The sequence below is a fragment of the Strongylocentrotus purpuratus genome, unplaced genomic scaffold (assembly GCF_000002235.5).
Source record: "Strongylocentrotus purpuratus isolate Spur 01 unplaced genomic scaffold, Spur_5.0 spur5_contig_860, whole genome shotgun sequence".
NCBI lineage: Eukaryota > Metazoa > Echinodermata > Echinoidea > Camarodonta > Strongylocentrotidae > Strongylocentrotus > Strongylocentrotus purpuratus.
Window position 1 is genome coordinate 230,340 of NW_022145569.1, and position 27,618 is coordinate 257,957.

At 38.7% G+C, this 27,618-nt stretch overlaps 1 protein-coding gene across 3 annotated transcripts in view; it reads right to left on the bottom strand.

Moving 5' to 3' along the window:
- LOC115929482 overlaps positions 1–22,823 on the bottom strand; it is a 33,398-nt gene extending 10,575 nt beyond the window's left edge. Inside the window, exons 1-3 of one of the 3 annotated variants that reach the window (XM_030998477.1) lie at positions 22,756–22,823; positions 18,199–18,509; positions 3,039–3,144 (exon numbers count right to left, since the gene is read on the bottom strand). In XM_030998477.1, the coding sequence (XP_030854337.1) occupies positions 3,039–3,144; positions 18,199–18,363 (271 nt within the window). In that variant the 5' untranslated portion in view covers positions 18,364–18,509; positions 22,756–22,823. Of the gene's footprint in view, positions 1–3,038; positions 3,145–10,916; positions 11,069–13,077; positions 13,705–18,198; positions 18,510–22,755 lie in introns of those variants that run through there. The other 2 variants (XM_030998483.1, XM_030998487.1) reach the window with 2 other exon arrangements.
- Between the last annotated feature and the right edge of the window lie 4,795 nt (positions 22,824–27,618).

Sequence of the window (27,618 nt, forward strand, 5' to 3'; positions counted from 1 at the left end):
GAAATTGAGAGTGGCACGCTCCCCTCCCCCTACCCCACGCTTAGATTAAATCTGCGACACAAGGGGAGGATCTGCGTCTCCTATCGTGATTACCGTGCCACGAACCACACAGAATGAACAAGCGTGACAGCCGCTCAGGCATCCAAACAATTTACGGATTCGGACCTGATCTCTTTTTCATCTCTAATGCGTAAGAGATGGATTTTGTAGCGTGTTTTACACCAGGGTGCGGGGATAATCGCCTGCCCCCGGCCAGCTTATCTGTCACATGCGCCATCCATAAACCTTGGAATTTCCTTTCAGAAAGCAGTGGGGTCACCGTGACCTTTCTACAGCATCTTCGGTTGCATCCCTTACCCCCCTCCCCTCCTTTAAAACTTCCTACACCACTGCAGGCTAGAGCCCTTATACTTAAAGTTCTTTACTCTTCTCTCCTTTACAACTTCCCAGCCCTCTGCAGGCTGCAGGCTACAGGCCTTTTATGTTAACACCCCTCACCCTCCCCTCCTTCATTGCATCCTATGTGTCTGCAGGCTACGATCCTTTGACAAAATTAATGGACTATTAAACCCTCCCCTCCGTTTGAGCTTTTCAGACTTTAAGCCTTTAATATCTAACTTGTAAACCCTCCCCTCCTCTACTACTTCCTCCAAACTCTTTAAACTCAAAACCTTTCACATTTCAATCTTACTCACTCCACTCATACTGTACTTCCAACAGCAATTTAAACTACAAACCTGACATATTTCGAACCTAAAGTACTGCTACCCATTTTTTTATTAGTATTTTGCCATGTTTTCTCCAATGTCCTTCTACACGCATGTACTGTATACATTCTCTATTCTTATTACTGCTAACTGGTTTTATAAAACGACCAAATAATTATCATCCAACTGTTTCCATGTAAATCTGGGCATCGATAATTAGCAAAATGTTTCTTAGCAAAATGTAAATTAGCCAAATGTTTCTTGCCATTAAATCGACAGTCAGCAACGATTCATGAAAGGTTAATGTTGCAAAAATTTCTAGTTTTAGAGTTAACCTGACAAGTTTATTACTATAACCCCAATTCCTCTTGGACCAAAATAGGTTTACTGACTCATAAACTAATCTCAACTGACCAAAAAGCTACAACATGGTACGACTAGGAAGGAAAGGGCATGCCAAAATTAGAGAACCATGTTCAAGATAAGGTTCAAGGTGATAAAATAATTGAGGACTAATTAAAACAATCAATCTTCAAATCTGCTGAGACAAGAATGTTTCCATCAGTTTGTCCTGAGGAATCTGCTTTAAATTGAAGTCAAAAATAGAAAAGAAATTGCCATTGCATTTAAATTCAATTAAGAAATTTAAAATAGCATTTGTGTTGAAATTTGTAAAGCAGAAGTGTATAAAATGTTGATTGGAAATCTCTTGAGCATTGTCTTCACACTTAGGGGTGGAGACAAGATCTCACTTGTGGCCCTGAAGTCTAACGGTTCAAAATTGACTTGTAAAACTAGCCGACGTCTCTAAGGTCCCGATTCTACCAAAATGGTTTCGGTCTTGAGAATATCTGTTTTCCTTCAGGCCATCCAAAGGTTCATTGAGCTTGGCTGGGTTCCCTGAGAAGTCCAGATAAACTACAAATGTTCCAACATATAAACTCCTCTAGATTTGTCTCACTTTAAAGAACCTATGTCACTATTTGCCTGGTAAAGTTGTAGTTAAAACCTTTAAAGGCCCACTGCACTACATACAGCTACTTGCGCCCTCTATATAACAAACAATGCCTAATCGGTGACCATCGGTCTCCAATGATCCTCTTTTTTTATGTTAATTGAGAGCTGATTTGATGAGATAACCGGTAACTGTCCAGTGACCTTGAAGGGTGGTCTAACCCCTCCTGTACACTAGTACAGATGGGCTTTAAGTTTCAATTGATGACCCACCAATAACAATGCAAATTCACATGGCATCAAAACATTTGACTGATTCTAGTTTTAAACTTCATTGAAGACAAGCAGTCATTGTAAAGTTCTACGAGCTGTCAAAATCTCTAGGTTCATTGCATCTAAACAGCAACCAACTCCCAACTGCTCAGAATATTTGTGTTAACCATACAATTACTTGTGGTTAAGACCTTTGAGTGAACTTTTGAGTTCTAGAAACTACGAGTACATACACAAAGCCCCTCGAAGTGTTGGGAGCCCAAATTTGCTTTAAAAATTGATGGCAAAATTTCACTTAAATCGTCGCTGTTTTCACGAAGTGACGGTAGTGAAAAAAAATTGCATTCACTTTGCGTTACGATTTTCCTCACTACCGTCACTTCGTGAAAACAAGGACGAAATTGTGTAATGATGTGAAAAAAGATGTCATGTAACACTCAACTCTGCAAGGATTTTCAAAACAATTATGTTTGAAGACGAATATTGATGAAAGAATACAAAACTTGGGTTTTGTGTTGTATGCAGAAAACCTAAAATCTTTTATCAATATTCATCTTCAAACACATTTATTCTGAAAATCCTTGCAGAAGTCAGTGTTAAATTTCATCCTCTTTTATTTCGTCATACAATTGAAGTGAATGATTGCCATCGACTTTTTTAGGCTCCCAGAGGCTTTAACTACAAGATAACTTCTAACTAATACATTAGAACTGTTGCGTAAACCTAGCTATCATTTCTTGCTGAAAGACCAAATGTTTCATGAAGCCTGCTTTAAAGGGTTTACAATACAATACAAACATCTAAATAAAATATTACAGGACAGTGATACACATATGATTACAACTTTCAAAAATTCAAAATTTTCTCAATTGTTGTCCGATTCTAGTCAAACTTTTCATAATCGAATGCCACGTCAGTGTTTCCTTTGACACGTATACTTACAAGGAGGTTTTCTGTCTACCACTATACTGCTGTCTTTGTACCCTATCTTTATACCCTGGTGTACCTATAGTGATTACAACTCTCAAAAATTCATAATTTTCTCAATAATTGTCAGAGTCTAGTCAAACTTGTCACGCCAGTGTTTCCTTCACGTATACTTACAAGGAGGTTTTCTGTCTACCACCATGCTACTGTCTTTGTACCCTGGTCGTGATGAGGTGACAGCTTTGGGGTCTTGACGGAGAGGGATTGCTGCTGCAGGATGGGGCTGTAGCAGGGAGGAGAGAGAGACAGTGAAGAATAATAAATAATCATACAAATGGTGCTTATAAAGCGCTTACCACCGAAGTCTCTAAACGATAATGATAAACAATTACATATTAAACAAAACAAAATGAAAAGAAAATGCAAATAAACCTACAAATTACAATACATATGAAATATACATCAATGTGAATAGAGTACATGTAAGTTAATCATCACTAGCAATTTTTGAATAAGTGTGTCTTAAGACAAGTTTTGAATTGGTTAATAGTCTGACAGTTTTTGACATTCAAAGGTAGTTTGTTCCAAAGTTCAGCAGGAGCTTCGCAGAAAGAGCGATGACCATAAGAAAGAGTTGACACCGAAGTAGACACAAGGTTTAATTTTGAAGATGACCATAGAGACAGGAGAGGAACAGTGTGAAAGAGAGATGGTCAGATAGGAAAGTGAGTATGAAAGATACAGATTATATATTTTTCAACATCATTCAGATTTCAGAGTAAAGTATCAAAAGTTGTCTCATCAGTCTTGCTTTTGAAATGCTTTTTATAATGCCTAGAGAGCTAGCTGGTAGTTGCTTTTTATACATTTTTAGGGGTTCCTATGTAGCCTTCTATGTAACCTTTTTCAGTGTTATTATGTATAATATTTCTGTTTGTTCCCCGATAAAATGATATTCAAAATAACAGAAATAATGGTGATGATGCAATTTGTCCTCACATACAATGATTTTCAAATAACTTAAATCACCAACACTTTACAAACTGGTTTAGATTACTAGAGTTGCATTGTCATAAGGCCGTCTTCATCAGCTCGAGATTGCCAAATAACCCACTATTTTCTGATTTGGGAAATAATCCCGAAGTTACAAATTGTATCTTCATCAGCTCAAGACCTCAAAACTTGAAACTCGAGCTCCAGAAATTAGCTCAAGATATCTTGCTCAGCGTTCGTGCATAGTGCAAGTCTTCGGGCTGGTGAGGACGCACCAGACAAATAGCTGGATATTCTGCAAACTAGCCCAAGATATCTTGGGATGATTATCTCGACCAAATATCCCGCTAATTGCGAGTTCGGCTGATGAAGACGCAAATTAACTGGATAATTTGCGATTGGGATATATAGTTCAAATAGCGGGATATTTGGCAATCTCGAGCTGATGAGGACAGGCCTACAGATTTTTTGCAGAAACTGCAAATCATGAAGTGTGTTAGAAATTGAATTAGCCATCTCAAGAAAACGGGAACAAGATCCCCACTCTCCCTCTCTTCTTCCTTCCATCTCTTCTTTTTCTTGTTAGGTGGGTGGGTAGAGCATTAAGATGACTCAGAATCAGTCAGAAGATATATCGTGTGAATGATCAAGATCTGATGCTGATAAGAGGTCACTTAATCTCGGAGATAGATACTAGTTAAGTTCCCACAACAATTGTTAAGTCTAAGTTTTAAGTCAAGGTTTTAAACTTCAAATTATGTTGTATTTTTTACTGTGCACGCACACTTGTCGTTGCAAAACTTCAAGTTTACTCAAAGCTATAAACAAAGTGCCCTCATAAGGTTAGCCCGATAACCACGATCAGCGGGTTTCCTAATACAAAGTTTTGTGCCATGTGGATGCACTTAACTTTGAGGTTATGCAGGCTTGTATGTCTGCTTGCATGGCTTATACTTTAATTCGTTGAATATTTTTTGTTTCGGTCCCGTCCGAACCCTCATCATTATTAGTGGATCATGGTTTATAAGTTAGGGGGTTTGGTAAAATTGAAGCTTTAAACTACAATAGTGTCGTGTGAACTTAGCTACTAAAAGCAATAAATATATTATAGATGAATACCTATGCTCATGGGCTCTGCAGAGGCACTGTCAAATTGGCATCATGTGCAAAAAATAACAACTCTCATGGTACCTGGAAGGATCCACATCTCAAGGGTATACACACTTTCACCATCATCCAATTTCCCATCTTGCTCCTCTCCTTCTCAGAAGATATAAAGAATGATAAATTCATTTCTTTATTTTAGCCCCTTGATTAGATGCCTTTACAGTGCGTCCCAAAAAAAACTATACACTTTTGAAATGGCTGCCGAATAAAAAAATATATGATTCTGGGGGAAAAGTTTTATATGAATGGAAAGCTCATAAACTCAACTTTCATATGACACCAAAAAGTCTGAAAATAATTCATGCTTGGTTGAGCACTGCTCACTTTTGTAAAGGGTATGAAAATTAGGTTGCGCAGGAATTAGCCTTCCAATTTGTGAGAGGTAAATCCTTTGGTGCTTACAAAATCGAGGGTGATATGAAACATTCATGATTTGCTGAGTGAATTACATGGTTTATAAAAACCAAACTTTTATGCATGAGTGAACAGGAATTTCATTTTTTATTGTAGCATTGTAACTTTCCCTGGTAGACTCAGTGGATAGGTGTGTTCATGGGAGTCAAGATGGGGTGATGGTACATGTTGTAATTTCCATCTTACAAAATGTTATTTTTTACATCTGTGACTTTGAATAAAAACCTTCACCCCACATTTCAGTTATTGTAAGATAAGTTGAACATCTCATTGATTTAATTAATAACCAGATGGGGATTATGTAAATTGATTATTCAAATACGGTTTGTTGAAAAGAGGAATATCACATATGTTGGCTACTTATTCTTCAGGTTACCCATTTACCATTTACATAAACTCAAGTGCTAAAATGACTGGTTGGTTGGTTGATAGATTGAGTGATTGACTAAGTTATTGATTAATTATTATTGAACGATTAAATTGATTGAAAAACTGAATGGTGATTGAATGCTTGATTGATTAATTGATTGACTGATTGGCTGATACCGTACATTGTTGATTAAGTGATTGATAGCTGAATGTAATGGATTGTCAAGTTATGCACAAGCACACCCAGGCAGAGAGAGAGAGAGAGAGAGAGAGAAAGAGAGGGGAAGGGGCATACATGTCCTCTTGACCCTTATCCAATCTACCAAACAAAGTCCTACCCTACATTTCACCTTCCCTGCACCATGTACCATCACCCCGTCCTGACTCCCATGAACACTTAACTGAGTCTACCATGGAAAGTTACATTGCTATACGGTAATAACAAATGCAATTCCTGTTCACTCATCCATAAACCACAAATTTCACTCAACAAACCCAAACTCATCAAAATTTATCATAAATTAGTCATATCATCCTCAATTCCGTAAGCTCCAAAGAATTTACCTCTCACAAATTGGAAAGCTAATTCCTGCGCAACCTAATTTGCATACCCTTTACAAAAGTGAGCAGTACTCAACCAAGCATGAATTGTTTTCGGACTTTTTGGTGTCATATGAAAGTTGAGTTTATGAGCTTTCCACACATATAAAACTTTTCCCCCAGAATTATATCTTTTTTTATTCGGCAGCCATTTCAAAAGTGTATAGTTTTTTTCGGGACGCACTGTATAGTGACCTTTATAGGGATGCTCCTAAAAGCTGCAGTGTAGAATATCCTTTGATTTAAGCATCTTAAACTTCAACTTAATATCGTAAAATAAGGTTAACAACAGATTACTAAAGGGGGTATCTCACTGAGCGGCGGAAGCTTACGAACGTTGCGAATAAAATCAGCGAATTTTAGTGACGTTTCGCGATAATTAGCAACATTTGAGCGCATGTTCCTGAAAGTGTTTGCGAAAGGCAGTTGGCGACTATCAGCGACTGTAAGCAAATTTTAGCGACATTTTTTGCGAAGATTAGCAACTATTTGCCAATCCTTTGCCACTATTTGTGAATGTTTGGGACCTTTTGATAACTCCTGGTACTCAATGGGTCAATTTTATAAAGGAACCGTATGATAGCATGGTTGCTAGCATTGGCGAAACAAAGAGAACTGACGATAACAAAGAGTGACACCGTCTTGCAACCGTTTGCAAAGGCTTACAAATGTTTTGCAAACGCCTGCAACTGTTTGCGTAAAAATAAATTAGCAAACAAATTTGATGCGACAAGAAAAACTGTTTGCGACAATGAAAACTGTTTGCGAACTTTCTTGCAACCGTTCGCAACCTTTTACGAACCCTGGTGAAAACCCAAATTCGCTACTTTTGCAAGCATTCGCTGCTCAGTGAGATACCCCTTTATACAAACATTGATAAAGGATATATAGTCAGGAAGGGAGAAGAAGAAACTTGAGAATCTAAGGTAGCAGTGACACCTGTCTGTGGTCTCTTCTGAGAGTTCCTAATATCCTTCAAAGCTTACTTGGGTTTCAAATGTTTGGAAGCAACGCAAAAATCAGGAAAAAATAGATTTAAAATTCACAGGATTCAAAGTGTCCTGTTCCAGAGCAACATTGCAGTTACTTTAAAAGAACATGATGTTCATGGTCCACTAAATAAAAGATTTGGTTTCATTTCGGTATTCACTCATGGGTATTGATCTGTACATTGATATGAATAAGTGGCATATCCAGAAAGAGCAGAGTAATAAAATGTATTTTACAAACATATTCCAAATATATTTAAAGGAAATATTATGGAGGGCAAATGTTGAAAAGTAACACCTCTGGAAAAAATGTCAATTATGATTTTTTTTTAAGCGTATAATAACTTTTGTGATACAAGTGTAATCTATGAGTTGTTTTTTTTGTAATCAATATAAACATGTGTTTTTATATCAGTATTATTCAATTAATAAATGATGGAACAGAAATAGTAGTGTATAGTTTGGAGGTTTCAAATCAACTATCTAAATCTAAAAAGAAACCAAACAAACTGTCACTTGACTCTCATATGATAGAGTCACTTTAGAAATTAGTAAAAAAAAAAGAAAAGAAATCACAAATCAGAGGATGAAGTAAGAATAGATGTAAGGTGAAATAAAGATTTAGGCCTACCGGTATATAACTCAAAATTTACATCTTTAATTCTATAGGAAAATAAAAAAATCTTTTCAAGGGGGTTGACCATTTGACCTCTTGGTTAACTTGGCCACTGCCAAACGTACTAGGTGCAATTTGATTGTTAGGATCCACATTGACCTTTATATTCCAGGGTTATCTTTCCTGTCTAGAGATGTCAATATGCAAGATTTCATTATAGTCTCTGAACCTCTTTTCATTTTTTATTTGTGTCTGTAGAATGCATTATTAAAATTGATTGATTATAAAGAGTTTATTTCATAGAAGGATCTCTCTAAAAAAAACATGGTTGACCATGCTCATCTGTGGTCAAAGTGTTTATATACAAAAGAGAAACCGTTTTCTCCTTGTAAAGCGCTGTGAAACCGATTGTGTGAGAGTGCTGTATTTAACCAAACATATTAATATTATTATCATTATTATTATTAAGTGCTAACCTAGGGCTCGGCAATCTATTGTTAACCCTCAACAGCTTCTACATGTACCAAGTCATGCATCATGTCACAATATCAATTTCTTGATGCATTTTTAAAAATTGCTTTTTTTTTTGCTACAGCCCACGAGTCTGTCAATCATATTTCATAAACTATGGACAGATGTATCAGGGAACGAAGCAGGTTAGTGGCACCCCAGGCCTTGATCCTAGCACAACCCCCTGCTCCCACTCTCCCCAAATTCTGGATGTCGAGGCTTAGCGGAATTCCTACCCCTTTCTCGCTCGGAGGTGACGAGTGGTGAGCCTTCCCTCGCTGCCTTGAGCGCCACTTCCAGTTTTGAATTGAATCATAACAGGATGGTCATAAATTGCCTAGATGAGGTCAGGCCATTTAAATTAAAAAATCTATTCTGAACCTGCAACAGCTTAAAGGCAGTTCATTGAAACCTGTACATAAGACCAATCAAGGGAAATATGAAAAGTGGTCTTTATAGGCAGGTGCTTTTATGTACAGGTTCCTTTAGTGCAGATTTCAATGGGTTTTTTTTTTTTAAAGTTTACTTTAAAGCCTACTTCTACTTTAAACATGTACTAAAAACAACACACACACATTCAAATCATTTGATTTCTTAAATCTCAGATGAACTAGATGGATGTTATTTTTAGATGCTGAAGTAGAAAGTTAAGCAATAAGATTTGAAAAACATTTTGTATCCCTGGCCTAGGATGTAAATTCAAATACAGCCCTCTGTAAATGTACATGTATGCAGCCCTGAAAAATTGGCCCGTGGGGGGGGGGGGGGGGGGGAGGTATATGGTTTGTGTGACAGGACTCCTACATGCCTCTGTGAGGTTGCAGTATGGTGCACTTCTAGGCAAACAGTGGATGACCCAAGATGACATTCCATTTCAGATTACACTGAAAATCATCTCATATCATAGACGGAGCATTATCATTTCTGGCACTCGTGTAAAGAACTTTTGAAAAAAGCGTATTTTAAAACAATATTGAGACACATGTAACAACTTTCATTCCAATATGCTTCTTCAGTTAGTTTAGTTTTGTAAGGGTTAAAAGGGCTGCATGTAGCCGATCTAGCTACAGTACATACGGTAGTCATTGATTCCTAAGAGGAAAGCTTTCAGTGAAGGAATTTCCACACCAATAGACCTTTCTAGATTTCAAGATTCATTTCGAGAATAAAAATTTCAATCTGCTGTACAGGTGTACTGCAGACTGTATGCAATGCATGTAGAGCCTACATGTACGCGTTTTCATGCAGTTAACAACTAATTTATTCATAACCCTTACCAAGTTTTGTACTTTTTTTAAGGGAGGCTTTACTACTTCAGCTAGAAGGGATTAGACCACACAGCGAGCCAGCGAGGTCACTGTGACAGGTGGCTATCTCATTAACTCAGCTCTCATTTAACATAAGAAAAAGAGGATCATGGGGGACCAACAGGCACCGATTGGGGAAGTTGTCTATAAAGAGGGAGCAAGTAGCTATAAGTAGGACAGTGTGCCTTTAAGTATTTTAATAATTGATTTGTTCTGATTTATGTTTTTTGAGAATGGGACTTGTATGTTTAAGCTTACATTTAAAAGTATTCAACAAAGGCCCTAATTAAACTAATCCACCTTTCATTTCTTGAGTTACAAAAAAACCCAAAAACATCAAATTGGGTATACATGTAGATATATTGCAATTGTTCACTGTACATATGTATACAGTACCCCTGAATAGCCATGGACATTAAGGAAGAAAAAAAATCTCCATATGGGCTGTCCGCTCCTGCCTGAAAAATCAAGTTCCCATTTCAAAATAATGGATTTATGCTAAAAACCAACTGTCTATAATACATTAATATCGTATCGGGTGGCAGAGGGCGTTCGAAAACTACTTTTCGAATTATTCGCATTTAAAGATTTGTTTTATATTTAAACTGCTTTCCATCCCGAAAATTGGTTTAAAACATAAAAGACTAATAAGTAGTAGAAATGTTGTAGTAGAACACGGCCACAATTTTTTTTTCTCGGAAATAAGTCAGTTTTTATAAAAGTTTGAGGCGATTTAGTGCTAACGCCCTTCTGCTTAAAGTTTCATTTTTTACCTGAAATTTGAGCTAACGCCCTTCTGCCAGCCAGGCGACGATATATCAGGTAATTATGTAACCATAACAATATCATGATTACCATAGACTATTTCACTTACAAAGTATGAAGCAATAGTTGTCCAAATATAAAGTTTCAAGGATTCAAACCTCCACCCCTCTCCCCCCTCAACAACAAAAATCCCATGTGCCTAAAAAAGTGCACTGCTGTGGCAAAGTGAGGAATGGAGGTACATGTACTTAACTGTGCTTCCAAACTCTACGTACAGCTGTATGACTTTTCTAAGGAACTATTTATAAGGAAAACAAAAACTTACATTTTCATTGTTTGTCAGTCTTGACTCCATTGTTCCACTTTCTATCCAAGTCTTCAATGATTTTTAATACAGGCCTTACACTAAACCTAACCGTACATGAATCCTATTAGGACTTCTCGTTTGAGAAAGGTTTTTTAGAAAGGTCTAGATGGTCACCAAACTCTCAATTTGTTTATCTGTATGAAAGACAGCGTCCAGATTTATGACTGGTCATTGTAAGAGATAATCCAGAAACCTAACAAAGGACCAGGTAAAAGTGTAAACACTTGAATGGCCATAAGGTATGTGGATGATTTAAGCTGTTTTCACACTCACCTCCAAAGAGGATCTAGTCTGGGTTAAAACCTCTTTCATATCAGGGGTACAAGAGGAAATCCGGATCAAGCCTGTTCAGACCGAATACCTAATCTGAAGGTTATAATAGCATCTCTTGATCCGTACTTGATGTGGACCCCTCGAACAGCTTCCAAGACTAGGATCAATTCCACATTTAGTTCAGACCAGAAATAGATTCTTGGTATCAAAGCCTGTCTGTACTAGTTTGGCCAGAAGGGATTAGACCACCCAGCGTGGTCACTAACAGGTGGTTATCTCATCAACTCAGCTCTCAATTAACATGAAAAAGAGGATCACGGGGGAACATGGAGGACCAACAGGCACCGCTTATAGGCATTGTTTTCTACTGTAGAGGGAGCACGTACATGTAGCTACAAGTAGTGCAGTGGAGCTTTAATTATGAACATGATCATGCATACATGTATGTACATTTCCCACATAGTGCTTTTATGTACCCACAATTATTAAATAACATTATGCACACTTTGACTGTAGTATGTACAGAGCATGCATGCATCCATACAGGATGTTATAAGTCATTCAACTATTCTTGACTCTTTTCCAAGTTAGTGTGTATCACTGACAATGATGCGTCTGCTCCATTACCTTGCCATGGAACCCCTCATTAATTTGTGTAAATTTCCTGCCCGTGACATATAGGGGGTGTATAGTGAGAGAAAACGTGTGTTCACCGCTCTGTTGCTTTCTAAACATCCTGTATACCGTTAACAACTAAATCATTCATAACATTACCACGTTTTGTGTATAATGATGGTTGATTTGTCCCAATTTATGTTCCTTTATAAAGAATGTGACTTATAAAAGCTTACATCTGAAAGTATTCAACAAAGGCCATAATTCAACCAGTCCACCTTTCATTCTTGAGTTACAAAAAAAAATACAAAAAAACATCAAATTTACAAGACATATGAATGATTTAGTTGTTAACTGATTATCCTATCACTTATCAGGTACATATACATGTACAATACAAATATTGGATACACTGTTGACCTTGTGGGATATGTGTGTCAGTTCATTATACATGTACATATAGTTTTTTTTTTTTTTTTCTTCATTTTTTTCCCTCCACAGGGATTTTATTGATATATATATACATGTAGTACATATAGTTCATGCAGATTCATTATTCGATAGATGTTAAAAGGATTTGAAAAGGAAAAAATGATGCCAAGGCTAAAAAAATTGTACAACCCATTCCAGAAAGAGAGGAGTATCTTGTGTGGGGGAACAAAAACAAAATCATTTTATTTTAGAGTATAAGAATGCTCAAGATTACAAGCAAAGTATTGAATGACCAAGTCACACGCACATGAAATGTTGATCCGGATCATAGGTCAAAATCAAATCTCTTTTATTTCCCACCTATCCACTCCAGGGTATATTCAATCAAATTCTCACATCATTACTACTAACCTTGCATGGCAAGACTCTTTATTTAATCATAAAAAAACAGCTTTGAATCATGATTGATCACGATTCAATTTTATCAATAAAGCGACTGAAGCCAGAAATGTTTGCCGCATGAAACTTTCACAAAAATCTCAGTCTGCTTCTATCAAAAGCCAACATAAGATCAGAATAGGCTTCCCTTTAAAAACTGAAATTTTCATGGTTAGAAACTTTTAAAAATAGCAAGATTAGTATTGTGATTCATGAATTTTGCAGCATGAAAATTTCACAAATCTGAACCCATGCAATTAGTGAAGATTTTTTGCGAACAAAAAATTTGGGCAACTTTTACGATTTTATAAGGGGAACTACCTTTATTTCTAATTTTAAAAATGAATAAATGTGACTGTACCCTTGGGCTTGGTCTGACCATGAGGACAACACCTGCAGCTTTGTAGTTGAATGCAACCACCTCCACAACCACACATGTTTGTGACATCGTCTTCATAACAAGCAAAACCCGCTCACTCCCGAGTCAGTCTAACCGAGCCACTTCCTCGGCCGGCCCGCACAGCAGTTGGTGGGTCGGTTGGAGGTTGAGGTACTTTGTAGCTAAATAAAGGCTCAAAACCACAAGCGTGTCAGGAGTTTAAAAGCACCTATGTTCAGTCATCATGTATGTGTTTGTTGGTATCCCTTGTTTAGTGAAGCTTTGAAGCACTTTCAAATGAAGCGGTGTCAAGTAGTGAAGATGCAGGAATTCAACATCTGTTTTTTTCACAAGATGCAGCAGGCTAACAAACCTTTAAAATTCACTAACAGATCATCGAACAATAAGTGCCTAATCAGTCAATCTTAGGATTTCTTAAATTAAGGTGATTTCAGAGCGTGCCCATTCTATAGAAACAGTGCATGGATCAAGGTAGATCGTCTTTTGGAGCTGCTGCGTGTAGAGGAGTGAGTAGCTATAGGATCCTGGATCATACCTTCACCATAAAGTCATCTTTGGTTGATTGATGTCAATACCTAGCAGACAGACGAACAACTATCTCTACTCCGAGGGTAGCTGCAACAACACTCTAACACAGCTCAAAAGGAGAGCTCTAGACAATTTGAGGAAAGCTTGCATTCCATGATCCTCTTTGACAGTGGTCATTATTCCAGCACGCCTCCTGGAAATCATATCTACTCTCAGTTTCAACAAGCCTCGATGACATCATGAAAACCTTTTAGAGACTTTTGGAAAGAAAGACCTGCACTTTCCTTTTTCCCTCTAGTTGTCTCCCAATCTTGCTCCTGGCAACACAGATGTCAGTTTGCCTCAGAAGCTCCCTCACATGATTCCTCATGGTAAACTCTTTGAAACAGGTGTTCAAATTCCATTTCCATCGATCCAAAAGCAGCGCAGGTTCCTCCTAGTCTCCCCTTGCAAACCCCATCGTCACAACCAATCTTCTCCCTACCGCAGCTTGATTTTGATTTGACGCAAGTTATTATGCTCTAGAATTGATTCTTGGTGGGTGGAAGGCAACTAGATCACAAAGTCTACTGGAGTAATGAGGATGAGCAATGCGTAATCTCCACAAACGGACACTAAGATATCAGTCACCAAATGAATCAAACGCATAGTGCGCGTAAATAGACTTGTCACTCTGGTAACTCATCCACAGAGAGAGAGAGAGAGAGAGAGAGAGAGAGAGAGAGCATGAGGCACAAAGAAATCATAGCAAGTTCATCGACTTAACGGCTTGCTTGCCTGCCTGCCTGCGTGCGTGCCTGCCGGGTTGGTGGGTAGGCTTTAATCAGACCTTGGTGTCCCATAGGACTGTAGGGGGCTGGCGGCAGGAAATCCAAGCACTCCCTTACAGCGATTCAAATTTCCACCTCGGGCAGACCTGCGAGGAGCAGGTGCCGCAGCTATGTACAGTGATCGTAGCATGTGTAAGGACCTGACTGCCGGGAGGGGGGTATACTATCAATTTGAAGACAGGTGAATTACAGTAGTCTTGTTACACAGCTCTTCTTGAACTAGGTTTACAGTACAAGCTATTTGATTATCTAATTTAGTTTGCCTGCCCTATTCATTGCTGTGAATATTGATGGAATCCATAAATCAATCATCTTTATTCGTTAAATAGATGACTATCAGAACCACAAATCTGTCGTTATCACTTGTTTTGTTAATAAGAACACATCCTTTAAAGTTTTGTTTTCATTCCTTGGGATGGCTGCCAAAATTGGATTGAAAGTAAGTTGAAAAAAATGACACATAACTGATGACTTCAAGTGCTATTGTTGTAGTAGTTATTGTTGTTGTTGTTGCAGTCGTTGTTGTGTTTATCCACTCATCGGGTAACAGGCTTCTTATCACTACATGTGCACAGTTCTGAATAACAATCACAAATGGAAAATAAGAGAAAATGTGAAAACATGAAAAACTATGTTCATTGTTTTAAAACATAGATACTTGCAAACTGACGTCCCCAAAACAAATCATACATGTATGTACACTAAAGGAATTAAAGGGAGCCAATCACTTAAACTTTTTGGGGTATATATTTGGGGTTATAACAGTTTTAAATATCAAACCATTTTACTTCTATTAAGAGATACTACAAGTTATGATACTGATAATGAACTTGAAATTAAAGGAAGTGTCTTACAGGTAGATTAGCTTTATATGCACTCATCACAATTATACTGCACAGGAAGTCAATTCTGATTAAGATCTTTGGAGGTACATGTACATGAAATCATTTCTTTCTCCTTGGCTTAAAAGCCTGATTAAGTTCTTGGTGTTTTTATTTCTTATTTAAAATAAATGTTGTTTTTATATTCCTCATTATCATTTTCAAGAGATAGATCAATCCCCTTTAAGTAAAGACGTGCTGTAATTGACCACAGCTAATTAGCCAACCTGCCAATGGGAAATGGTTGGATCGAGAGCTGAATTAGGGATTGGAAACATCACTGACGTAGATTTCCTCTACTTCCTGAGGGCATTATAAATCCAAGATGACCACATGCTGAAACCATGGGCCTAGCTACGCTCAAACTAAAGTCTTGGAGTGGCACCTCGAAAAACATGATAACTTTGACCAGGCACGTACGCAGCGGAGGGGGGGGGGGGATGTTTTGGGGGTTGAACCCCCCCCCCCCTCAATTTGTTTTAAAAAAATTAAAACTTAAAAAAAATTGTGGTAATGGGTGACCAAAAAATGGGGTGACCTTACACCCCCCCCCCCCCCCCCCCCCCCCCCCCAACGGAACGATCGGTAAAATGTATATGTTTTCGGGACAAAAAAAAAAAAAAAAAAAAAAAAAAGTGCTCTTCAAATCTGAACAGGCCTTTAAAACATAAAAATATAGCCTAATTTTCCTTTATGGGTCAAATTTTTGACTAAATTTTGAAAAGAGTTCCGAAAGCACATGTAAGCACATATTTTGAGGGTCTGTCTTGCATGTCTATTTCTATTTTTTTCCAAACTGGCATACATGATGTATTTGAAGGGGAGGCATTCTCATATATTGAACAATACCGGTACTTGGCAAATACTGAGCATGAACAGGATGTAGTATGGAGTTTACATTTCAAATCTAGATGTTCCCTCTCAATAGGCCTGTTTTCATCAGCTCGAGTTTGCCACATAACCCGCTATTATAACTATCCTGGTCACAATCCTCATCAGCCTGCAGTTGCAATTAGCGGGATATTTGTTTGTGAAAATATCCCGAGAAATCTTGGTCTTGTTTCCAAAATATCCCACTATTTAGGAAATAGCGGGCTAATTTGCGCCGGTTCGAGCTAGTTTGTAATGAGCGTATCGGTCTGGTGAAGACGCAATTTCGATCTTCAGGATAATATCCCAATTATCCGAGTCTCATAATAGCAGGTTATTTGGCAAACTCAAGCTGATGAAAACAGGCCTAATAAGGAAGGAAATGATGCTATCTCAAGATCAATTAGAAAGAAAGAAAGCCTATCTAACCAAGAAACAAATAATCTAGTATTTTTTTTCCGTGAAACTGAAATAAGTCCTAGTCTCCTTGGAGCAACTCAATAGATACTACGTTAATCTATATTTTAGTGTAAGCTGTCCCACCAAGAAACATACAAATCATTGGCCGGAGCCAAGGCGATGATTTATGAAACCACAAACCTTGTCGACTGACCTGAAAAACAGATCTCTTTTCTCAAGAGTGAAGGGGAAATGCAAGACTTGACCCAAATTTCAGAAAGAAAGCTAATGACCGACACATTTAACACCGAATGGGCATACAGTTAGTGATGAATATGGCTGGTACAATAATTAGGAGATCCTTGAGGGGGAAAAAAGCAGAGCAAAGCGATTGTTGTGAACAGCCATTTTTTCACAGAGCAACTAGCATATTATTCAAAATAATTTATTAGGGAATGCTGTCTATATTGTATCAATGTAGTCACCATTAATATACATGTACAACCTCAATATCAGAATAGGGATGAGAAGGTCTGCAGACAACGGAGTGAGTTGAGTTCTTAAGTTTGTCCAACAGGTTCATGGCCCCCTGTTAGTAATTTGTTGGTGATGTACTGATAGTGGTGTTTTTGAAAAACCCAAATTATGTATTCTTTTATCAATATTTGTCTTTAAACACAGTTGTTGTTTTGTTTGTTTGTTTGTTTGTTTGTTTTTTTGGGGGGGGGATTTTTGCAGAAGCGTGTCTTTAATGACATCCCCTTTCACACTATGATACAATTAAGTGAAACGTTGCCATCACATTTTTTTAAGAATTTGGGGCTCCAAACAATTAAGGGGGGCTTTAAACGGCACAGTATGAATGCACCTGAGAAAGTCTTGAATTCAAGGAAGATGCTGTATTTTATCAATGCTGTGATCAAACTTAAGCAGACATAATTACTATGGATAAGCTCTGCAGTGTCAAATTTGGCAGACAGTTAGTGACTGCAGTATGACTCATTGGCAGTGTTCAGTATGTAATAAGTGGCTTTAATGAGTTACTGATCAAATAACAATCGGCGGTAAGCTTTGTTCATACTTATAGAAGAAAATTGTCAGGAAAATTTATAAGCAACATGCAGCAAACGGTAATGACATTTATAAGCAAGGTGTACTTCAACTTTCTGTATCTTATAATGCACAGATACATGTTCAAATAATGTACACTGTACATGTAAGTAAGTACCAGGGATGCCAGTTAGAATTGATCAGAGGGCCTGAAAATCACCTAGAATGAGCTATTTGTACACAACAAAGCCTAAACTATGGTCTGAAAATAACTTGCCAGGTTCTGAATTCAGGCTATTGCCTGAAAACTGGCATCCCTGAAGTATGCTTAGAGGCTTACTGTATGTTGCATGCAGTGATTATTATCCTTCCCCAGAAACACATCGATCCCCCCCCCCCCCCCCCAACCTGCCACTCATTTAGATCTTGCTCAAGAGAGCTTTTTGAGGCATTTACCACATCACGTATGAACGCAGCTTTAATATAGGGCAAGCTAGCAGGCTATTTTTTATGCTGCTACTCACTCGAACTTGGGCCGAGTTGTTGCTGTGGTGAGAATAGGACTCCTCTTGCTTCGGGACGGAGCGGCGAAGTGGCACTGCATTCTGGTCCGCAGACACCGCCGGGTGATTGCTGGCCCCGCCGTCACGTCGCCTCTTGAACATAGAGCACCAGGCGCAGCAGCTCATGAACACATGGGGGCGCTATTGACCTGTGCTGCCAGCAGCACAGCAGCTTGCTGCATCGGAGTTGAGGTTGCAACTGCGTCTGTCCGTCTCCAGTGGGGTCGTGTCGGTGATGCACGGTGTATTGTGACTCAACCTTGGCTATGTACCTGCAACATAACAACACAATGCAGTAAATACATTTGTAGTAGGCCTACATCATGACATTCTTAGGTACAGATTGTGTGTAGGTTTACAAGGGGGAAGGAAACGGGATCTGTCCATGTACAGGTATTCATATATAATAATTATAATAATAAGGTGCCAAACCCACTTAAAAATTAAATGCTTAAGGGGCACTAGTGCAAAACATGAAAATACATGAAAAAAAATTGCGATCTGCATTTCTGTTGTGCTGCATTTTTTTTCAATATGAAAGAAGAAAGCCAAAGGAACAACATCACTTATTTTACGAGAAACAAAATTACATAAAAATAATGAACAACAAAATTAAAATATGAAAGACAAAAAGTGGGCAGGATTTGAGGAGTGTAAAAGTGATCTACCTTACATCATTTATAAATATAAAGTACCTAGAATGATTTGTATTAATTTTTTTTCGATAGCTCACTTCTTCCCACTGAAGTTGCAGCAACAGCATAGAAAAATTCTTGTTCACTGACCGGTGAAGTGGTTTTCACACGGTCATGCCTCATTCTACTCAACAAGAAATTCTTTTTAGAGAAAAAAAGAAATTCCCTCTAACTGCCCCTGGCCTTGTTCCCTTATTTATTTATTTTTCATTTGTACAGTCCTCCACTCATTAACACCACACTGATTTATTATAACAAGCGTCATTGCATCCAACACTGTCAAAGAGAAAGAGGACTTTGATCTCTGAATACATACATGTACATGTTAAAGTACACATCGAGTTAGTGAGTCGAGCCAATCCGCGCGTTGGTGATGCAAGAAACTTGATGCATTTCTAATTTACTGTGTAGAGACTTTCACGTTACGAATAAGGCGTCTGAACGATTACTCAATTTTCCCTTTGGGATCGTTTTTCACCATTAGGCCTAAAATAAAAACTTGTTGGATTGCCCTTTGCGACCCACCCCAAAATCTGAAAACCTACGGTCGGCATTTTAAAAAAGGTTTTTTTTTCTTTTACCATTTTTTAATTTTGTTTGTATTAATGAATACAAAAATATGTATTTTGTTTGTTTAAATGAGATATGAATGAATAAAATCAAATTCTCACTCGTCTTCAAAGTTCTGCCCTAGTTTCAAAATCCTACTAGCGTAAACGTGCACGTACTGCAGGTAGACCCCGGCCTCGTGTACGTGCTAATACGCCCGTTTATACCATGCACTGCACCAGCTAGAAACCAAGGAGATTTGGGCGACGGTCGCTGTTTAGAGTTTTCTACGGAACGGCTCACTACACTTTTATATTCATGACACATTTTGAAGGCACTAAAAAACATTGAAATTTACGTAAAGACGAGATGAACAGACATATACATCGAAACAAATTTTAAAAAATTTCATCAATTTGGAATCCGTTCACATTGCTAGCAAGTTTTACAGGTAGTTGAAAACCAACTTCGTCAGCTGGGAAACACAGAGTGTTGTCTCAACACAACATTGCAAACCATGGATTATTATGAGGTGAAAATGATATGAATGGAATGATGACGCTGTTCACTTAAAGCATTACAAACTGAGAAATATCAGCCAAAAGAGGGCGGGAAAAAATTTAATTGCTACTTGAGCGCGAACGCAAGCTCCACTTAACTTTCTTCCGCCTTAGGGTCTGTATGGCAATTCGCAAACACGCACACGCAATAGCGTGTGTGTCCGAATGCATATTATGCATGTGCTGATTCCATGTGCCGTCGCCATGGGTTTTGGCGACTCAAGCCTCCCTACTTAGCTGATCCGAAAATGGGGGGAACAGTATTTTCAAATGTAATAACTTGTGATCCCTTTGGGCTAGCAAAAAACCAAGTGCATGGATCGATTCCTTACCACTGCGACTACTAATCGATCAGGATGTCATTTCTAAAAAAGTGGCAAATTTCGGAGCTAGGATTCAAACACATTTAAATCGCTTGACCAAGATATTTTTAGAATTCTGAGATGACAACCTTTGGAAATATGGAGATTGATCTGCTCTTTCATATGACACCTCATTTATTGAGTATCCTTTTCAGGATCACAAGAAATGAAGGTATGAATCTCGATTTGGTAATAACAATTTAAAAACTTTGAGCAATTATGCATGATCACGCAATGCACATACGGCCTAGCAGGCCTTAAATTTCAACATTTTTAGGGCAAGGCCACTTTTCTGTAGGGCACATTTCTATATTACAGCACACATAGGAAGAATTGGAAAGGGCACGCAAAATCTCCAAGGCCAATGAGAGGGGCATTGAGGCCATTCAAAGGGGCATCCAAGGCCATGGCCTTGGTGGCCTTGGATTAATTTAAGCCCTGGCCTAGACTGCATACACCTGTAGGGATGCATGCGATCTCTACGGGAAGGATTTCAGGACACAACATCGGGTGTGCGATCAGATAACCTATTACGAGTGATAAATCCTCGGGAAGACGGACAACTCATGAAAGTAGGCGGTGCACGTAGAACTTTAGCTTACAATTAGGTAGCGCATGCGCAGATCGTTCATCTGATCTCAGCCTCATTTTCGTAAGTTGGCGCCTAGCCTAGCCGCCATGGCCTTCAGATTGGCTATCGCTGTTCTCCATTCACAATGCTATAAGATATTTGTGCGAGGAGCAAGCTTGCGATTTTTAAAAAAAAATTTTATACCAAGATTATATTTCAGTCAAACCTTTTTTTCACTTAGAGTAAAGGAGCCGGTAATCGGCCAGCTCCAGTTTTCGGCCGATTGGTTGGATGCAAGGTAAAATCCCTCTAAAATACATCGCATAATAGCATAACACATATCCCACACATACCATACCATGCCAGTGTCACTGAAGAACCACATTTGCAATGAAAAATATATCCTAAAATATCACATTTTAGCGATGTAATCGGCGGTCCCGCTACCCGAATCTGAAAAATCGAGTATCTTACGCGTGTCTGTAAGAAATATGGGTACCATAAAATGAGCTTTATTTCAAGTATTTTTCAGATTTAGTGCCAGATTTTGTGCTAGTCGCAAGCTCAAAAGTATCTCATCGCATGTATTAAATCAATGCAGCCGCACACCGCAACGCACACACGATTTCTCTGTCTAATTCAGATTCCAATATCCGATCACCGCAGTACTAGTTTTCGGCCTGGCGAGCTCTGGGGAGCTCCGGCGTGGGATATCTGCTCCGCCCGCTAGTGCTATAGATCAGCGTGGAAACGCACGGCGCGTGCGCGCGCTTCCTATTGACTTTGTACATGCGGCCGAAAACTGGTACGCTATGCCGAAAATTGACTCCGAAATAGTGAAATGAATATTGTCATGGCTATTCGTGATTTTTTTCTGGGATTCTTGTTTTGTTTAAATAATAATAATATTTGCTTCATGATTTGAACAAAAAAATGATAATAAATAGGAAGTAAAGGGTCCAAAAAATAGGATTTTGTCTTAAGTGGCCGAAAACCGGCTCCTTTACTCTAGATCTACAGTAGGTTAAAGTTTTACTCAACTATTTTCAAAGTTTTAACAATTCTCATTTTCGTCATATTTAAGGTACAACTTGAAATTTATTCTGAGATGTTCGTTGATTTTTCTATTTTATGTGTGCGTCAGTTATGTGTGAAGTGCGTCACCTGTTTAAAGCAGGACGTGTCAAAATCTCTGTGGTGTGACGTACTAATTACCATTGAACTTAAATTGCGCTTAAGTTAATTAGACCCTCTCTCACTTAAAATCGAAGCGTAAACTCACTGTACAGCGCTCGATGCGCAAAGTTCTTCGTGCAGTGAACTGGGGATATTTTTATTACGCGGAATCCGTATTTCGTATTGCCAGCGGCAGCGCGCGGATGGGGAACCCGAAACCCGCACAGTGTCAAAGAAAAATCCTCATTTTTAAGGACGCAATTATTCAATGTTTACAAGGATATCCTTGTAACCAGCGCCCACAGCCAGGATAGTACCATGCTGCTAAGTGTGGCTGCAAGCTGCAGTTGAGCTGTGCGCCGGATATATAGGAAGCGTACTGGAACGGAGCTCCACCCACTTTTTCGCCTGGCTCACCGGCCCGCGACTCTCGCCACATTCCGATGATTCTTCGCGGAGATCAACAAAAGTGGGCCGGGCCAATTTAATTCAATTAATCACCAGTTTAGATGTAGACACCAATCTTATACACACCAAATACTTTTTGGATAAAATTGAATTTATAGATACTCTGATTACACATAAGAAATTAAATGAAATCTTACGATTTTTTGAGAATGAAATGATTTCTTGGATGTTTTGAGACGTCCTTCCTTTTTGTCGCTAATAATTATGGTATCCTGGAAGAAGCCAAAAATAATAGGAAAAAAGACAACCTTTAAAATTCAAGATTCAAGATGTAGATCTATCTAAGTTCATCGTTTACAAGATTAAATTCATGCAAGAAAGTTATTAAGACATTGAAAATGTGGAAAGCACAGCTTGTTAAACACAGATCACCGTTACATGAACAAGAACAATTTTTTTTTTAAAGAAGTAGAATAGAATATAACAGAAATAGAACCGGAAAAGTGAATAAATTTACAATACAGGGGGGGGGGGGGAGCTAACAATTCTAATCTATTTACCTATACTGAACATAAATGAATATAAGATCTATCACTTACAACGTGAAAAAATATATATGTACATTTATTTGAGATTTTCGACATATAAGTCAGGCGTGCACTTTACATGAAAAGGTATCATCCAAATTGGTCCCAAATTGGTCATAAGACGTAGCAAAAATCCAGAGGGCAGGAGGCACAGTGCCCCTGCACTTTTTCAAATGCTTCAAAAATGCCCCTTTTTACAAAGGAAAGTGCCCCTTTACCTTTGTAAGAAGGGCCCTTTTTTCATAGTAAAAGTGCCCCTATTACTCTGTCAAAGTGCCCCTTCCCCTTTTCACCTCTGATAAATGCCCCTTTCCCTTCGACAAGTTCCCATTTAACTTTGCAATAAGTGTCAATGTTCCATTCTCATGAGTGTCCCTTTCAATCTCTAGCAAGTGCCCCTTTTCAGGAACGAGAAGTGCCCCTTTTCACTTTTGATTAGCGCCCCCTTCACTGTGATAATTGCCCTATTCCAATCTGAGAGGTTCCCCTTTTACTTGGACAAGTGCTCCTTTTCCTTTGTAAGAAGTGCTTCTTCCCCATTTAATAACTACCCCTTTTTAACTCGAATAAGCGAACCTTTTATTTTCACATGTACCCCTTTTCCTTTTTTAAGTAAGTACCCTTTTTCCTTACGATAAGTGCCGCCATATAAAATAGAATCCCTTCCCCTTCTCACAAAAGCCCATTTAATTCTCATAAGTGCCCCTTTTCATCTCTGGTAAATGACCCTTTTCAGGTACGAGAAGTTACTCCTTTTCAGTCAGATAAGTGCCCCCTTTACCTCCGATAATTGCCTCTATTCAAATCTGAGAGATGCTTTTTTTATTTTGACTTGTGCACCCTTCCCCTTCTTATTAATTACCCCCTTTTTATATCTGATAAGTACCCCCCCCCCCATTTATTCTAACATGTGCCTCTTTTTCTTTTTAATAAGAGCCACTTCCCCCCTTTTAATAAAATCCCACTTTCACCTCCGATAAATACTCCTATTAAAATTTGATCGATGCCCCTTTTCTTTCAACAAATGCACATTTTATTTTATTATAAGCGCCCCTTTTTTTCATTCTCATAAGTGCCCCTTTTAATATCTGGTCAGTACTCATGGATCGATAAGTGCCCCTTTTCACATCTGATAATTTCCCTTTTAACATTGAATCGTTCCCTTTTCGTTTCTAATAAGGGACCTATATCCCCTTTTCACCTGTTATAAATGTCCCTATCAAAATCTAATGGGTGCCCCTTTTCCGTCGACAAATGCCCATTTCACATTCTCATGCGTGCCTTTTTTTTAAATCCCTGGTGAGTGCCTCTTTTAGGTGCAAGAAGAGCCCCATTTTCATCTCTGATAATTACCCTTTGTACTTTGGCCCCGGCTCCTTTCTTTTTCTAATAAGTGTCTTGTCCCTTTCGTGTCCCCATTTCCTCTCATCATCAAACGTGCCCCAAATTTAAAGCGACACTTGAAGAGCAATTTCTCCCAAAGCTCTCCCGCTCGCAATGGTAGATGATATAATAATTATGTCACAGATCAAGGAATTTTCAGTCTTCTGTTATGAGAATGTGCTTATAACCCAATCAGGAATGGGTTGTTCCTTTAAAAAAAATGTAACTTTTCGAAATGCGACCTCACAAATCTTAACATTTTAAAATGAATATTCAGACTATCACATCCAACTGCAAAGTATGAGAAGCAATATTTTGTATAATGTATAAAGAGAACAGGTATTGAAATCATCCCTGATGATGTAATCACAATGTAGGATCATATACCAATGTCTAAAAAATTGTATATTTTAGTTTTGAGATTTCCCTTTGTGGGTGCCCTTTTTACCAGAAAGTCTATAAACAACTTTGGAACATAAAAAAAAAAATGATGGACAAGGTTTTATTTCTCATATAAAAGCACCCTAAACTTGCACAAGGTGATACAATGGGTCTTTCACATTCAAGGCCTTCTGAGGCCAAATTGTAATAAGTATGAGGGGAAAATGTACCGAGCTGCCATTTTGAAAAACGAAAAATAAAAAAGGGCCTCCTCCTTCCCTTTTTTTCATCAGAATGGCAGGACGCTGTAAACAAGTTTTGCTTTGTTTTGTTGGCCTAATAATTATGGGCTTATACACCTCGCCTGTATACCCGAGCAGAGTCATAGTGCTCAACAAAGACCCACAGACTTGGGTAAAGAGGTCCATTATTTGTTTTTTTATTTGATCATTTTTTTCATTGACAGTGTACTATTAAATATCAGGTATATTGGATGCTCTGTTTCAAATACGGTCAAGACTGCCGAGCAATGCAATGAATTACCTCATGTTACTTGTCCTAAACCATATCTTACTGGTTTTTTTAAAAGATTTCATTTTAATTTCTATTTCCCAGCATAATTTTGAACTGTCTTGAAGTTGTTTTCCTTTTCTGGAAATGACACTACCGCCCCATTTTATTCTTTACCTGTAGGAATGTTGAAAGTGCTTGTCCTCCCTGTCAAGGAGAAAGAGTCTCTAGTCTTGGGGTGCTATGAAATGGAGACTGAGGGAGAGAGAGAGTAAGACTGCAAAGAACTTGAATAAGAAACATAATTATATCAACTTTAAATTCGAGCTAGCGTATAGCGAGCTGGCTTTGGGTGAAATTAAAGAAAAGGTTGCTCTTAATCGCATTAAATTAAATCCTCACACTTAATAAGGGGCTCTCACAAAAGATGAAAATGGGCACTTGTCAGAAGGGAAATGAAACTAATTAGAAAGGATAAGGGGCACGTGTCAAAAAGGGCATTTATTACAGATTAAGACCTGGCGCCAATTAGTCCGCGTCAATCTGTATGAAACAGTCAAATCTGTCTATAGCGACCGCCGAAGGGAAACACAAAAAGTGGTCTTTGTAGACAGGTTCCTTTAGTACAGGTTTCAATGTAAAACAAGTTTTTAAGGGGAACAAAAATTGCGGTCTTTATAGAGCAGGTGGTCACTAGAGCAGGTTTGACTGAATAATAAACACTTACTGCTTATAGTTTTAGCTGTAAATTTCGTAACGACCGCACCAAAATTTTCTGTACGTGAATAATACCTCCACCCCCCCCCCCCCCCACCACTCCGGGAACCTAGGGACCGCATTCATGTTTCCAAAATGTCCGGTAAAGGGGTACTTTTCACGCAACAAAGTCCGGCTCGTAACACACAGAAAATCGGCCCGTATTAGTAGACACCGGACTTAGGGGGGGGGGGGGGGGGGTGTTTTCAAAAGGAAGGAACATGCATACGTGTACCCTAAATAACACTGAGTGGGGGGGGGGGCGGGGAATAATATAATACGTACAGGGGCGGCGATCCCGGGGGACGGGGGGGGGACACGTCCCCCTCAACTTTTTAGGGGAGATCGTCCGTCCCTCCCCCCCCCCCCGGAAAATTTGAAAAAATGTACACAAAAATGTATAGCAAATACTGACTAAAGACTGCAAAACACTTTTATTCTCTGGAGAGAGGAAGAGTGCAGCGTTTAGACTAATGAAAGTACAGAAATCTTCTCGGTCGCTTCGCTCCCTCACATAATATCCTCCAAAATGCATGTACATGGAAATATTGGGCCCCTGGATGCTTATCTGACCGTAATTAAATAGGTTAAACCATTTAAAAATAAAGCGATTCGAACTAGGGCAAAATAGACACCTTGTTGTGGTATATATAGGCCTACTATTTCATTTCGATATTAAATTCAATAGTTATATTCGGGCGCCAAGGTCCCGAATAATTCGGGCAGCGAGGTGTCTAATATCAGTCATATCATCACCATGGGGATTACGGGCCTCGCTGCCTGAAACCAACTTGTGTCTAATTTTGAGAGCGGGAAAATACACTTTACTATATCTTTAAAATGTTGTTTTTTAAACAAAGTACAAGCGAAATCTTACTATATATTTGGGCATCTTGCAGTTTCTGAAGCAGGCGCGTACGCAGAATTTTTTCAAGGGGGGGTTTTAACATTTATAAATCGGGCCGAAAATTTCGCAACGACTCAGCCAGCCGCTGAATAAGCAGGGGGGGGGGGGGGGGGGGGGTCTCGAAATTTGAAAAATTGACATTTTGCTCCGTTGGGGGGGGGGGTAAGGTTAGCTTTTTTAGGTCAGCCATGGGGATTTTTTTTTTTTTTTTTTTTTTAATTTAAAAATAAATAAATCAGAACAGGCGCGTAAACCCGGGGGTGGGGGGTTTAGGGGGTTATGGGGGGGGGGGAGTTTACACACAAAACATTACCAAAGGGGAGGGGGGGGGGTTAACCCACCAACCCCCCCCCCCCCCCCCTGTGTACGCGCCTGTTCTGAAGGTTATATAGAGGGTCAAAATTTGAGGTTTTGTTTACCCTTTCCTTCATCTTTCCCCTCAAATGCCTCAGAATGTACCTAAGAGCACCTTAAAATGCTCTTAGGTACATTCTGAGGCATTTCTGAGTGAGTAAACTTAACATTTGAATTTATTT